The 16,435-nt window shown below is 39.1% G+C and overlaps 1 protein-coding gene across 1 annotated transcript in view; it reads left to right on the top strand.

Annotated features, from left to right (window-relative positions):
* The window catches only part of LOC125231481 (serine/threonine-protein phosphatase 2A catalytic subunit beta isoform-like), a 36,809-nt gene extending 24,360 nt beyond the window's left edge, over positions 1-12,449 (top strand). Inside the window, exons 5-8 of the mRNA XM_048136964.1 lie at positions 7,247-7,432; positions 9,462-9,515; positions 10,355-10,433; positions 10,951-12,449. Coding sequence (XP_047992921.1) covers positions 7,247-7,432; positions 9,462-9,515; positions 10,355-10,433; positions 10,951-11,013 — 382 coding nt within the window. The 3' untranslated portion in view covers positions 11,014-12,449. The remainder of the gene's footprint in view (positions 1-7,246; positions 7,433-9,461; positions 9,516-10,354; positions 10,434-10,950) is intronic.
* The last annotated feature ends 3,986 nt before the right edge of the window (positions 12,450-16,435 follow it).

Raw genomic sequence — 16,435 nt, 5'->3', positions numbered from 1 at the left:
AATACAACACACAGGAAAAAGAGCTTATTATAAGTACAAAGGCGAACTTATCCCTTTAAGGGATCTCTTCCAGTTAACCTTTGAGCAACTATGCACTGCAATTTATAATTAAATTTATGAGTAGATCTAACTAAACATTATAATATCCGTAAGTATTATGAATTGCATTAGATGAAATGAAAAATGAAATAAAATGAAATAAATGTTTATTCAAAAACTAAACCTACAACTAAATTTATCTTCTGCCAAACCAGAGTATGGTTTGTCGGCAGACGAGGCTCCAGATACATTAGGTTCTATAACTAAATACTTATATGTACTATTTACTAGTTACTAGCAATAATAGGTGCATATAATGAAGTATAGGGCCGATACAATCAGTTATCATCAATAATTACCTAATATACATTAGACGCCTGACAAGCGACCTATTAAAAAAAAAAATAATAATAATGTAAATCATGAAAAGGTATGAAATTAGTGAAATATTATTGTACGAGCCGTACACCTTAGATGATATGATTCTTGATGGTTGATGGTAGTCTTGATAGAAACACTGATTTTTGATACACTTATAAATTTATTGATAACCAAGGTATTGAGTACTAGCTAGGAGCACGTATAAACATAAACTAATGCATAAATCGATGTATAGCGTAATCGCAAATACAGCGATCAATCAATCAATCATTATTTATTTGCAATAAAACATAACTAAATGCATGCAAATGCAATCAAGCAATGCAAAGCAATTCTAATCAAGTCATAATTATATTAATTTTAATGCTGACGCGAGAAATGTGCGATGCTTGCATTGTACAATTATATTGTATGCTATTGAAGAAAGAAAAAAAAAAAACAATCATATATGTATATAAAAAAAAATGTACTAATCTAGTTTTCAAAACAGTCTGAATTGAAAAAGGTAACAGATTTAAAGAAGAAGGAGTGAGACTGACATCTAGGAATTGTAGTTAATAAAACACACAAGTATGTTTGAGTATACACTGCAGGTGGTGGTGCAGCGTCCGCTCTGAGTCAACCCTCAGACCGGAATGTCCTAAACATATGACTAAAGATAGAAAATTAATCCCTAATTATAACTACTTCACATACAGTACTAAGTGGTAAAGACGGAGATGATCAAGTTAGGAATGACGAAAGTGGGCAGACAATTAGAAGAAACGTAGTTCATTAAAAAGAAAAAAAAAAGATACACGGCACAGCATGGCAAGTATTTGAATTAAAACTAAATTGACCTATTATTTAAATATTTATAAAAAAAAAAATTAAAACAAGAAAGGGATGTAGTGTATAGGTGTCTCGAGTACATATGGCAGTCGGTGTCCGAGTGCGATGGAGCACGGACGTGCGGTGTGTATTGGCGAGCCAACCCGATGTATATAGTGTAATAGCGTGACATTACAGGAAACAGTATACAAACATCCTAGTTAGTATTGACAACACTTTGAAATAGTGAGAGAACAGTGAATGAAATATTGTAGAAATAATTATTAAACTTTCAACAAAAACATTGAAGAAGATGGAAGGACGAACACACTTAACGTCGGATTCGAAATAAAGAGCAGAGTGGAAAGAGCTAGAGAGGCCAAGAGGCACATTGATTAAGGAAACGTACTCCAGTCTCCTCTTGTTTTGGGCTTGTAGCTAAATAGTTACAACAAAATATACGTACGGGGCCCGTAACTTTCATGCCGATGACATAAATTTGACGTCACGCTGCATATAGAATGATTCAGAGTTTTATTTAATCATTAATCATTATTCATAAATCATTTTAATCATGACTTCAAATGTAATCTATTCATATGTGAAATAGGGTGGAGCGAAAAACACTTTTCTGGAATTAGCAAACCTAATAGTTATCAATCAATGCCCCTTAGTCTATGAAGCCTTTGTGCAAATTTTCAGCTTTTTAAATCAACATCTTCTGCCTCCGCATTAGGTTTGAAATTTTGAAAATCTCATACAAACCTGAAAATTCAACTTTTAGATAAAAAATGTTTTTCGGCAGTATTATGTTCGGTATACATTATTGATACATATTATTACAAGAAACTACCAAAAATTGCGAAAATAGTGTTAAAAATCGCCAATTTTCAGTATTTTAGCGGCAATTTTGGCGAATGTACTGAAACTAGACAAACTTTGGCGATTCTTGACGCTATTTTCGCAACTTTTTGTAGTTTCTCATAATGATATGTATCAATAACATATACTAAACATAATACTGCCGAATTTTTTTTTTTATCTGAAAGTTGAATTTTTAGGTTTGTATGAGATTTTCAAAATTTCAACCCTAATGCGGAGGCAAAAGATGTTGATTTAAAAAACTGAAAATTTGCACAAAGGCTTCATAGACTAAGGGGCACTGATTGATAACTATTAGGTTTGCTAATTCCAGAAAAGTGTTTTTTCGCTCCACCCTAATGTGAAATAATGAATACCTACTTGATACTTGAAAAGTAAATTAAATTATTTGTTAATTTTTTATACACACATTTTATTAAATAGTTTTGTACCATATTTCAATAAATTATAAAAACAAAACAAATTGTTTCCTTTTCGTTTCACGTATCGAGTAGGTATTAATTATTCCGCGTATGATTACTTATTACAATAGAACTATTTGAATCATCCTATATGTAGCGTGACGTGAAATTGATGTCATCAGAATGAAAGTTACGGGCCCTGATACGTAATGTCAAATTCGGCACACTTGTTTCAATAAGTAATTCCGAAATAACAACCGATTTCATCATATTTACGATACAAATCCTAGTAACCCAGAGTCATTATTTCATTAACGCCGCTCTTATTTGCACTTCGGTGACTCATTATGATAATTAGCGTGTTGTATTCCGTACAAGACGTATCTTGGACTCTTGGTGTTCCGATTCGCGTACTTAACGCTGGAACGCCGAGCGCAAACCAGTACTATTATGTCCCCTGCAAATATTGTCACTAAAAAGGCGGCAAATTTGAAAAAAATTAAGGTTTATCGTCCCATAGAAAATTTGATTTCTCTCCTTTTTTAGTGTCAAGATTTGCTTGAACGTCTATATGCGTCTATGTTGCCTTGCCAAACAGACTTTTCGTCTATAGGGTTAAAAATTTTCACAAATTTGCACTGCAATTACACCTACTGGGTAGGATATCCTGTAAAATATTATTTTTATAAAAGCAACGCATTATACCTATGTTACATATATTATTATGCTGGTTGTCTGACCAGTCGACGAGTGTTGCCATTCTCGATCTGCTTGGACAATCAGTGATTGTCACTGGAAAACTCCGGATCCTTATATTAGACGCAATTGCACGGCTAATCACTATCACGTGCTCACTAATTGTAGTCTACGGATTCCGGGAAAGAGTCGTATACTTAATCGTCACAGCAGCAGGAGCTCTACAATTGCTAATGAATAATAAAAATCGATCATGCATCATTGAATAGAGGATGTGTGTTTTTAAGTTCTTGAACCACACACTTGTAGATGGACGCTGCTATTGATATAAGTTTTTTTTGCAAACATTTCATTTTTGGCACAAGCTTTTATCGCCGACTGTACCTTTCTTTCAACAGTCATATACTGCTCTCCGAGACGTTTCTAAAAACCCCTTACTCGATGGAGATACGACGTTTCATAACAGAGTTCCTATGAACACCTATCTAGTCTATATTGATTTAAACTAACACGATCTTCACTCATATTATTAAATTAAAACGGGACTTAATCGCGTAAAACTTACGTTTTATATTTAACCCGACGTTTCGGACATGACATTACGTCCGTGGTCACGGGTAGACTGGCTGGGAGTTGTATCAACATCTTCTAGCTGTACGAGTTTTTCGAACTACCCGCACTTGATTGTCATCAGTCACTTTTACGCTAGGGTTGCCACTCTGCCTACATACAACACTCACGACATCCGATGGTATGAGACGGGAAGTTTTCTCACGTTTACACTTGCTAATCACTGGATTCCACGAAGATGAAATCCCTTGCCCTTCATTTTGATTGAAATTACGATGTTTCCTGATTTCAATCGCTTCACGTACTTTCCTGCTATAGTAAAGACGTTCAGTTGAAAGGACTTTGGGATTATGCAGTTCAATCCAGTGGTTCGGTCCTGACTCTAGCAAATGCTCGGCAACCGCAGACTTATTTATTTGTCGTTTTTTGACCGCCGCGATATGTTCTTTGACCCTTTCCGCTATGGTGCGTTTGGTTTCTCCAATATAAGAACTACCACAGCTACAGTCAATCTTATAAACGCCTGGCGTCTGATATGGAATAACATCCTTTGCTGACCTTAGTTGCCCCGCCACCTTCGACAACGGCATGTACACAGTCTGTATCGAATACTTCTTTAGTATGGTACCAACCTTGTCTGTCACTCCCTTGACATAGGGCATAAATGCCGGTCGTCTTGCAACATTCGGATGCTTCTTCGCAGGCTTTCGTCTTGGTTGCCGACAATCCACCCTGTACCCATTCTTTCTAAGAACCTCCTGAATGTGTGACATCTCACTCTCTAAAAATTCAGGGTCACAAAGGTCATGTGCTCTGTTCTTTAGGGAATTAACGACGGACAGTAGGTGACGAGGGTGGTGGTGAGACTGAGCATTGAGGTATCTATCTGTGTGAGTAGGCTTCCTGTAGACAGTGTGCGCCAAGGATCCATCCATCCGACCTATCACTTTTATGTCCAGAAAAGGCAAACTTCGATCTGATTCCAATTCATACGTAAATTTCACCTTCTGATGAATGGAATTGAGATACTGGAGTAATTGCTCAACTTCTTGCTTGCCACCCTTCATGATACAAAAGACATCATCGACATACCGCTTCCATAACTTCACTGCCCATGGTTGCAGGTCTATGTTTGCCTCAAAATGCTCCATCCAGATATTTGCTAAAACCGGCGCCACCGGGCTGCCCATAGCAACTCCGTCAATCTGGAGATAATGCTTTCGTCGATATAAAAAGTAGCTCCCTTCTAGACAGTTTCGCAATAACACCATGACCGACTCCAGTATCTCATTGTCAGCTAGCCTTGTCCTAACTACCTCAAGACATTCCTTAACTGGAACATTGGTGAAAAGCGACTCGACATCAAAACTCACCATTATGTCATCTGGTTCCAGCTTAACATCCTTCAGAATGTCCACAAAGTGACGAGAATCTTTCACAAAGGACGACGTTTTACCCACAAGCGGCTGCAACACCGATGCTACATGCTTTGCCAGGTCGTAAGTAGGTGAGGCGATTTGACTTACGATTGGTCGCAAGGGCACGTTAGCTTTGTGTACCTTCGGCAGCCCATACAATTTCGGCGATTGCACTATTCTAGGCCTGTGTAAACGGTCAAAGACATCATCCTGGAACAACTCCCTGTAGTCCCTAATGACAGCCCTTATCCGGCGCGTAACTCTGGCAGTAGGGTCATATGAAACGGGCTTATACACATTCGTATCATTCAGTAAAAGCCGAATTTTGTCGTCGTAATCTGTCGAGTCCATGACCACCGTGGCGTTCCCTTTATCCGCCTTTAGAACCAGGATATTCTCATTCGCTCTCAGGTTCTTCAGAGCTAAACGTTCTTCCGTAGTCACGTTACTCTTGGGTAATGTCGCCTTCCGCAAAATAACCGCAACATCCTGTCTAAGTACCTCCGCATCCCTAGACGGAACCTTGTTACGTGATATTGCCTCTTCAACACTACAGATCACGGCCTCATATGGAATCCGCTTAGGTGTCATAGCGAAATTCAACCCTTTTTCCAATATACCGACGGTCACTTTTTCTAAAGGAGTGGTTGATAAGTTTATTACCGTGGAGGTGGGATTAGAATTGTTATTTCCACCCGCAGTCTCGTTATTTCCATATCGATACATCAGCTTCTCATACTTCCTATCATGTACCTTAGTACGATAATAATAAATACGGTCCGCTTGTTCGAAGGTTATCCGATCCCACACATTAAAATCACTACACGATAACACTGCACTACACTCGCTATGCAACCCGTATAATTCGCACTGCACTCTATCTAACTCAGCGTAATTGTTCCTTATTTGCTGTTTCAATAGACGGATACTAGCAGCCCTTAGAATGTTTGCAGAAAACGGTATATCCCTACGCGGTTTAAGTCTTACGCACGTAGGCAATAAGTTCGAATCGCGACACTTAATTAAAAATGACAACGATGTTGTTACACGCACTCGTTTTTTCCGCAACCATCCTAGACGTTTGAGTTTTATTGCTATCTCCGGCCCGTACCGGTTTACAATATATTGATTTAAACTAACACGATCTTCACTCATATTATTAAATTAAAACGGGACTTAATCGCGTAAAACTTACGTTTTATATTTAACCCGACGTTTCGGACATGACATTACGTCCGTGGTCACGGGTAGACTGGCTGGGAGTTGTATCAACATCTTCTAGCTGTACGAGTTTTTCGAACTACCCGCACTTGATTGTCATCAGTCACTTTTACGCTAGGGTTGCCACTCTGCCTACATACAACACTCACGACATCCGATGGTATGAGACGGGAAGTTTTCTCACGTTTACACTTGCTAATCACTGGATTCCACGAAGATGAAGGGCAAGGGATTTCATCTTCGTGGAATCCAGTGATTAGCAAGTGTAAACGTGAGAAAACTTCCCGTCTCATACCATCGGATGTCGTGAGTGTTGTATGTAGGCAGAGTGGCAACCCTAGCGTAAAAGTGACTGATGACAATCAAGTGCGGGTAGTTCGAAAAACTCGTACAGCTAGAAGATGTTGATACAACTCCCAGCCAGTCTACCCGTGACCACGGACGTAATGTCATGTCCGAAACGTCGGGTTAAATATAAAACGTAAGTTTTACCTATCTAGTCCTTCATCAGGTCAGCACCATGATACCATAACATTGCATTGTCACGTGATTTATATGTGTGCAAAATTTCAGCTCAATTGGAAACCGGGAAGTGGGTCAAATTTAGCTTCTACGTTTTGATGCACACTAACATACTAACAAGTGAAGTTGAATAAAAGCTTTTAAAATACACGCGCATCATTTCCATGCGAACGACCAGCGAGTCGTGTCATCAACTCATCACGCACGCACACAACGATAGCTGTATGGTATGCTCAATGCGGCGGCTTGTCCACTCTCCAGTATATTCCTTGTGGTTCACGATACTAATACAATATTTTTTTACAGAGGCGGGTGGGGTATATCACCCCGAGGCGCCGGCTACACGTTCGGGCAAGACATCTCGGAGACCTTCAACCACAGCAACGGCCTAACATTGATCTCACGCGCCCACCAGCTCGTCATGGAGGGCTACAACTGGTGCCACGAACGAAACGTCGTCACTATCTTCTCAGCACCCAACTACTGCTATAGGTGAGTCTGGTGCTCCCTTTATTAGGCTTCATTTTTTTAATGTCGACATTTATATTGGATTGGCACAAAAGTAATGACACACTCTACAAAACTCTATACATTTCCTTTCTTAAGTTAATTGTTTTCGATAATATTCTAATATGTTGTAGAACATTCTAGGTACTTCTAATGTGAGGGTATATAAAGCCACCCTCGTGATTGGTTTAGTTAGATTGAAATAAAATGGACGAGCGACAAGTTCGAACACTTTACTTATACGAGTACTTGTTAGGCCACAGTGCGCGGGCTGCGGCTGACAATATCAACACTGCATTGAGCGCTGGAAGTACAAGCCATGCCACGGTGTCCAGATGGTTTGACCGTTTTAAATCAGGAGACAGGAGCCTTGAAAGTCAGTTACGCTCAGGGCGACCACCTGCATTCAATGATGACGATTTACGCCGCGAACTACAGTCGAAACCTGATGCTACTACTCGTGAATTAGCGGAAGCACTTAACTGCAGTCACCACGCTGTGGAATACCATCTGCATGAGCTTGGGTATCGAAAAGTTTTGGCTCGATGGGTACCGCACATCCTTACCGACGCCAGTCGTGCAGTCCGTGTCGCCATCTGTCAATCACTTTTGCTGCGACCCCGACGTAAAGAGTTTTTGACTGATCTGGTTACGGGAGATGAATCATGGATTTATTATGAGAACGATACACGTCGTGCTTTTTGGCTGCCTCGAGAAGAAACGCCACCAACTCAACCGAAGCTGAGTCAAAAACCGCTTAAAAGTTTTGCTTTGTTGTTTCTGGGACTCGCAAGGCATGCTGTTTCATGAACTATTACACAATGAAACTGTAAACGCTAACAAATATTCAACACAGCTCACCGAACTATCTTCTGCTGTCAAGAAAAAACGACGAAGACGAGCCACTGTAATTTTACTACATGATAACGCTCGACCTCATGTTGCATCTACCGTTCGCCAACAGCTGCAGAACTTGGGCTGGGAGACGATACCCCATCCACCTTATTCTCCAGACCTCGCACCATCAGACTTTCATTTGTTTAGAGCCCTGAAACGACATTTGCGGGGTAAACAATTCAATGATTTCCATGATGTACAGGTGGAGTTGAACAACTTTTTCGAGGCACAGCTATCAGAGTTCTGGGCGAAAGGCATCCAAACTTTGCCGGATCGTTGGCAAGAAGTCATAGATGCTAATGGTGATTACATCATCGACTAAGCTTTTTGTATTGTAATAATAATAAAAAATATAAAACGTAAACCAAGTGTCTCATTACTTTTGTGCCAACCCAATATGATTTTAAATGGTATTATTTTAAATCTCAAATTTGAATGAAATTATGGCGACTTAACCCGTGCAGAGGAGAGGCTATCTAAGTCCTTGCCAACTTTGCTTGTTTGACTCTATCAGTTGCTCATTAGGTGCTTCCACACCATAGTTAAACTTTTGTGGAGCAACACACACTGTTTCTTCACCGATTCACGCATGTGAGTGTGTAGCGGTGTAGTGACGTTGTAAATGCGCCTTCAAGAAAAATATGATGAGGAAAAATTGTTTACATAATTATGTAAGGAAATTCATAGAAATAAGATGGCACGGGAACTATGAAACATATGTAATTAAAATTGTTTTCCTTTATTTCTTGTAAATAAGACTCGCTAAGTATTTTTCTCGAAGTATGTGACAGTTTTGCCAACATTAGAAACAACCAAACAACTTAAGAATTGAAAAGTAAGTTGAGCTGAGAAAGTTTACAATTGAAAAGGTGTAAACAGAAATAGTACATTTATTTGACATACATGTAGTACCAAGCTAAACTTAGAAAATCATCCTCACACATTCTTAACCAGAAATGTATGCTAGACTGGTTTGTTTCGTATATTCACTTTTCTAGACGCTGCGCTCACCGCATAAGCTACCACAATACCACTATAAATACTATAATCGATTGTCCGAGTTGGGTGTTTACTTTTCGCACGTGTCACAATATCTGACGAGTGATGTGTGTTGCAGGTGCGGTAACCAAGCCGCCATTATGGAATTGGATGACGCGCTTAAGTACTCATTGTAAGTATCTATCGTTAATACTGATACTGATAGGTATTACTGATAAGTTATTGGGTAATTTTGATAATAATAACCAGATATCGTTGATTTTAATGTCAGGGGGGAGTGTAGCTTGATAAAGTGATAATGATGAATTCTTACCTCCTTATTCATACATATTTACTAAAGTTAAGCTGATAAAAATCGTTTGTCCCTTTCCATCATATCAATACGTCAGAAATGTATAATTATTAGTGGCTTATTAACAGTAAACGTTTATGGATAAGGGGTTACTTTAAATAAACATATTGTCTAGTGGGAATTAAAACGGAATATTATACTATTTCTCACCTTAAATGAGTTCTGTGACACTTCCAGAAATTCTGAATTACGCATACTATTTTCGTTAAATATTCTTTCTAACTAAATTATATTTTTGCGTAAAATAAAGAAAAATATATAAAAACTACTTTTTTAGTCTAGAAAAATACAGAATAATTATCAATTAATTCGATTTTGGCTCAGTTTTTAATATAAAATTGATATACCTATTTCTATATGTAAATATAGAAGAAGATTGCAAATTGTTGGTATATTATTTAATAAAGTGATGTCCAGTTGTGACTTGAGAATGGTCACTATAAACTCATTAACATATGTATATTCAAATAAAACTGGTATTACCAGAACGGAATGATTATAAGCGCAAAGTGATGACGCGAATTTGATTGTGGTGATCAAATTTTTATCGATTACATCGATTATATAATGGATATTGAAAGTTTATGACCCATCGTGTGTATGCACATATGTGTATGTGTTGTATTGTGCGAGTGCTGATCTTTATTGTGTGTTTGCAGCCTAAAGTTCGACCCGGCCCGCGGCGCGGCGAACCTCACGTCACACGGCGAACGCCAGATTACTTCATGTAGGCTGCACGTAAGTATTTTAAATTTTATTTTGGACGTTTTGACATTTAATGCTGTACGTGCACACATGGGCCCAACGGTTGGGTCAGCCGTTGGACCAGCCCCTTGGCCAAGATAAGAGTCGCTGTTTACACATTGGTGAACCAATCGGTTGGCATTGGCTCTTCATAAAAGATGGACGTAGAATGGAAAAGGCTATATAATAACCTCGATATAAAATTTAATTATATGATTTTTTTTTATTATTCTGATAAGCACATTTATCTTTTTTAGGCAATACATTAAACATTTGCAAGGGTTATTTATTTCCAAAAATCAACACTATTATTGGCATAGATAAAACTGATTATTCTAAATCTTTCACTACTGTCCTCTCTGACGGTCGACGACAAACTGAATGAGGCGCTAATATGTGCATACTACAGGCTTTGCCAAGGGGCTGGCCCAAGGGTTGGCCCCATGTGTACAGCGGCCTTTAGGTGTTGATGTCACTTTTTCATGTGATCAGTGTTTATATTTATTTGCAGCGGAGGCGCACAAGAAGCAGTCGGTCGGCATCGGCGGGGCTGGTGTTAGCGGGGGCGGGGTGAAGCGTGCACGCGCACGCACACATGCACAAGCACGTGCACACGCGCGCGCGCACGCGCACGCACGGCGGCCGCGCGTGCCCCGCGCCGCGCGCCGCCTGCTCGGGCTGGCGCGCGTCGCCTCCTGGCTCGCCTCCGTCTGACACACACACACACACACCCGGGGACACACACATTTCACGCGGTCCGGTGACCGACGTAAGCGCTGACGCTTCAAATACACTTGACAATTCTTCTTACGTAAGTAGGGACACAGCATTTGGTAACGATATTCATATCTCCTTCTGTAGTACGAAATGTTGAGACGTTAAAAATATGCCTATATCGTAGTGTTGTCGCGTTTTTTTACACGTATTAATTTGACAGGAGCGACGATACGATGTTGCCACTTTTTAATTTCTACTCCTTGCCTCCTACTTACGTAAGTAAATTTGAAAATGTATTTCGGGGCTAAAAGTTAGCGCACGGTTCGCGGCCTGTAACTTAGCATCACACGTTTGGTATCGCTCGGGGAAGTGAAACGTCTCGCGGCAGAAACTTAGGTTAATATTGTACGTAGCAGTAATTATATGTTTTTTTTTACTGTTAAATGTTATGCGATATTTCTGATGTGGCTCGGTTCACTTCCTCGGCGATACGATATTTAAAATCGACCTATGAACAATATATGTAATCACTAATAAAACGTCGGCGTTTAAAATTGTTTAAAAAGTTACGCATGCGTCAAATGGAGATACTAAATTACAATTATTTGGACGAGTGTCGCCCGTTCAGTTTACCTCTCGTGTCCGCTATTAAAATACACGTGGTCCGGTTTCCTCGCGTGTCTCGCCTCTAACTTGCCAGTGGAAACGTGCGCCACATTAAATAACGTATCTTGTATAATTTGAATTTTCCCGATTCTAGTATTCCATTTGGCGCTACGATATACGTCGACGCGCCCCGCTAGTCGGTTCGGTTCAGTGCCGTGTGAGTTCCCGCCGTCCGCGTGCGCGTGCAGCTCCGCGTCTCGCGCGCGTCACCGAGCTGTCCACGCGGCTGCTCTAGTGACGGCCACGTGCCGGTGAGCAGACGCGGTGCACGTGCGGAGACGTGGTCGGCGCCGGCGCGGGCTCCGCGAGCGCGACGTGAGCGTGTCGCTCGCGTCACCGAGCTGTCCACGCGGCTGCTCTAGTGACGGCCACGTGCCGGTGAGCAGACGCGGTGCACGTGCGGAGACGTGGTCGGCGCCGGCGCGGGCTCCGCGAGCGCGACGTGAGCGTGTCGCTCGCGGCGCGCAGTAGGTAGTGGCATACGTCCTGTACTTGTGTCCGATTATTCGGCGTTCGCCCCGCGGCCGCGCGGCTCTGCTGGTATGTTCATTATAACCTGTCCGGACCTACTGTATGTACACTTATGTATCAGACACTTAGAGCTCATTAAACAGCGTGCATTTGCTATCCCAGTCGTTTTATTTCGCCGCCGACGACAGTCACCACTGACCGCGGGAAGGCATTATGGACATACCACCATGAGTCTCTGGTGACGCCTCGCACCCTACGAATCGTCGTGTCGAGACGTCATTCTGTACGTTTATATCATTTTTGCAACACTAGGTTACTGTAGATCAAATCCCGTGGAGTCCTTTTTATATCTTTTGTTTTTTAGCTGAACGCTTTTATATTTTACCCATTGAATGAATGTAATTGTTTGATAGTAAATTTTAATATATTATAGACTTTGTTTTACAAGCAGACTGGATGAAATGAATTTTCACGTTAACCACGTCGTTGTTGCGTTTGATCTGGACGCACTTGAAATCAGTTATGTAGCCCTGATTTCATTGAACAGGTCTTTTAAAGGGGTATGTAAACAAAAGAAACATAGGGACCCTTGTTTCCTGACAGAATGGCATTTAAAATTATTTTATGTAGTTTATTTATATGTGACCCTTCAAGGCCCTAGATTAGCTGTAGCGATATATTATGTTCTAAACGCGCCCAGTGTGGCCATTCTGCCACGAAACTCGAAGGAGTCGAGCATTTTTGATTGAATTTAATTTTCCTTTTGTTGTGCCACAGTACTCGTCCCACAATGTTTCACAACCGTGGAGCTTTAATATTTTGTTTGAAAATTTTATATTAATTTAGGTAATTTTGTGAATACCTAAAGATCAAGGTATTACGTAGGTTGTTATTATTTAAAAATAATTTTCAAATATATGTATCTCAAAACTACTTATTTCCAACTAAATGTATAAATGCAAAGTTACCCCGTTATTCATAAACGTTCTCTAAAGTTATCAAGCCGATAAAGTTTGTTTGTTCCTTTCCGACGTATTGGTGTGATAGAAAGGGACAAACGCATTTTATCGGCTTGATAACTTTAGTGAACGTTTATGAATAAGGGGGTTAGTATATAAATGTATAATGGTAACATTTTTATATGATGAAAGCGTGAAGGATAGAAATCGAGAGTGTTGGTAACGTCGGCTCCCGCGCCGGCCCGAGGGCCCCCCGCCTCCATCTCTATCACTCCAGTGTTGACAGAGCGAGAGAGATGGAGGTTACCGAATATGCCCCCAGGTTGCCCAGGGCCAACTAACATCGGGTCACTCGTTCAGCGTTTAGTGAGGCATTTCTTTTCACTTAGAATTTATTTATACAAATTATACTTTTTTTTTTTTTTATAGGACATTCTTACACAGATTGACTGAGTCCCACGGTAAGCTCAAGAAGGCTTGTGTTGTGGTACTCAGACAACGATATATATAATATATAAATACTTATATACATAGAAAACATCCATGACTCAGGAACAAATATCTGTGCTCATCACACAAATAAATGCCCTTACCGGGATTCGAACCCGGGACCGCGGCGTAGCAGGCAGGGTCACTACCGACTGCGCCAGACCGGTCGTCATATACAGAAATTTATTCCATTATATTTTGTTTTGACCCAACCAAAGTCCTTTAGCGGACCGTTTGTCACAGCTTTGGTATGGTTTATTTGTGATCCCTGAAAGATTAACGATTTATTGTGTACTTCTAAAATAGCACTTCGATTGAAACGCGTGTCTAATATTATACAAAGACTTTACCCACCAATGTCACCTGAAGCCACACGTTTCGTTGATCTAAGTATTAAGTATGTAAGCTGTAGGTAAAAAAAGTAATTATATTACCCAAAAATACAAAAAAAGAGTATGCACGATGCGGAGCTTCGTTCGAGAGAAATAAGCCGATTAGAGCCTTATTGCTGTACGTATAAGGTTAATTTGACTGCTAATTTTCTTGTGTTATTTCCCCCAAACGAAGCTCGAATAAAATTTACAATAAGGCTTTCCTGCAAACGGCGTATAATTTATAAATAACTATTACGAAGATGACGTTTTGTAAGAACCTAGTTTTGAATTATATCAAGGACTCGAGAAAACTGGAAATATATAGGTTATTGATAAGATAGAGAAACCTCGAGCTCGAGTCGTACTCACTCAGTAAATAATAATGTAAACAACCGGAGACATACCTTTATTCTTGCAACTGTGTTATGCCCGTTGATAGGAATTAAATGATAAATTAATTATAAAAAGAATTTTCTTTCCTTTCCTACAAAAACCCCGTTGTTAAAAGCCAGCCTGGCAAAAAAGTGTAGAAAATAATAATAGGGGCGCCATACTCTACCGTCTGAACAAAAAGAGTAGAAATTAAAAAGTGGCAACATCGTAGTGTCGTCCCGTTTTCTTACACGTTGATTTGAAAGGGATGTCACTACAATGTTGCCACTTTTCAATTTCTAGTTTTGGTCAGACCGTATATGTGGCAACGATTGAGGCACTTCATATCGACTATTGAGTCACTATAATTGCAGAAAAAATAAAACATTTTTCAAATAACATTATTTTATTCTCATAAATACAGTTTGTCGAGGCTCGTGTGCTTCTGTTGTAGCGCATCTTTGGTATTGATACATTTTAATTCAAGACAAAATTGTTCAATACGATATTTACCTACGAGTACCGACGATAAATGATACTTAACACAAAATAATTTAAATAATATATAAACTTGTCCAAAAATAAAAAAAATAATGAAACATTCTTCTAAAATAATATCGTGAGAAAGTGATAGAATGTATTTTGACATTTTGGAATGAATTGTTTTAAACTAACTTTATATTAATTTTATACTGTCATGAAATAAAGAGAACCTAAATAACCTTGTATATTATATACAAAAAGTAAGTCAACATTCTTCATACATTACAAACTAATTAAAGTAAATTAAGAGGGGGTCGTACGAAATCCTCGAAAAGTGCATTCGGCGTTTAACAAATGCTGCTCACATTTCTAAATTAAATGAAATAAAATAAATGGAGTTATTATCTTAAAGAGTGTGTCTACAACTTTTGACTATTCAGAATCTCTAATTATTAAAGGTATAATAAATAAACACACGCAAAGTTGACCTAAAATGAGAAAAACGTATGTCGCCGTTTAGTAAACTTTGTTAAAAAATTCAATACTTTAGTTATAACATTAAGTGATTCTAAAAGCCAGATAAATGGACTAGAAGTTTTGAGGTTTTTTATATTTTTCCTCTCAAAGGCAACAAAGAAATTTTACCTTAAATTTAAAGTATCGTAAAATTTCCATACATTCGCCATTGCTGTCAGAATTCTCCTTTCGATTAGATGCCGTGAGCGGCTCATCGGAGGCAGACGTGTCGCCGGTCGCTCCGCGTTGACAATTAAATTTGACAAATATTTTGACAGAAAATGGTGTACGTACACGAAAAACCATACCAGTGTAAAACTGTGCTCAAAATAAATAGGGTAAATCAAATATGTCAGATGGAGATCCAATCTCATTTAAAATTTAAAGGTGCATGGCTTGTGCATAAAAAATAAATAAAAATATATCACATTATTAAAGAAAATAACGAACACAACCGAATGAGTATAAATGATTTCATTCTAGTTCGGTTAAATTGAAAAAAGTTTCATGTTTTGTTTTACTCATTGGAATACATTTTCATTACGCTGGTATTAACAGTACGTCATTTTAAAAATATATATGACAGTACCTACGTCAAATTTTGTCAACCAAACTTCACAGGTTGTATGTAAACAATTACAATTTAATTTATTCATACATATTCAGATACGTATTAATCGATTCTTACTTAGAATAGAAAAAAGGGGAATGCGAGCGGGTATAGGTATAGTGCTTCTGGTTCAAATTTAATTGTGTATATAAAAAAATGACTCAATTTCATTAAAGATTTACTTTGTGCATACCGCGAACACGTAACCGTAAGTTGAAAACAATAATAATTATAAATCACCTAAATACATCGTTGTTTACAAAGCGCTTGTTTTGAATGGCACTTCTCCACTCAACTAGCCAAAATATTCATGGAAAACCAGCTGGTGACCAGCATAAA

Source organism: Leguminivora glycinivorella, chromosome 11, assembly GCF_023078275.1.
Source record: "Leguminivora glycinivorella isolate SPB_JAAS2020 chromosome 11, LegGlyc_1.1, whole genome shotgun sequence".
Classification (NCBI taxonomy): Eukaryota; Metazoa; Arthropoda; class Insecta; order Lepidoptera; family Tortricidae; genus Leguminivora; species Leguminivora glycinivorella.
Note: the sequence above shows the minus strand (reverse complement) of the source record. Positions and strands in the feature narration are given on the sequence as shown.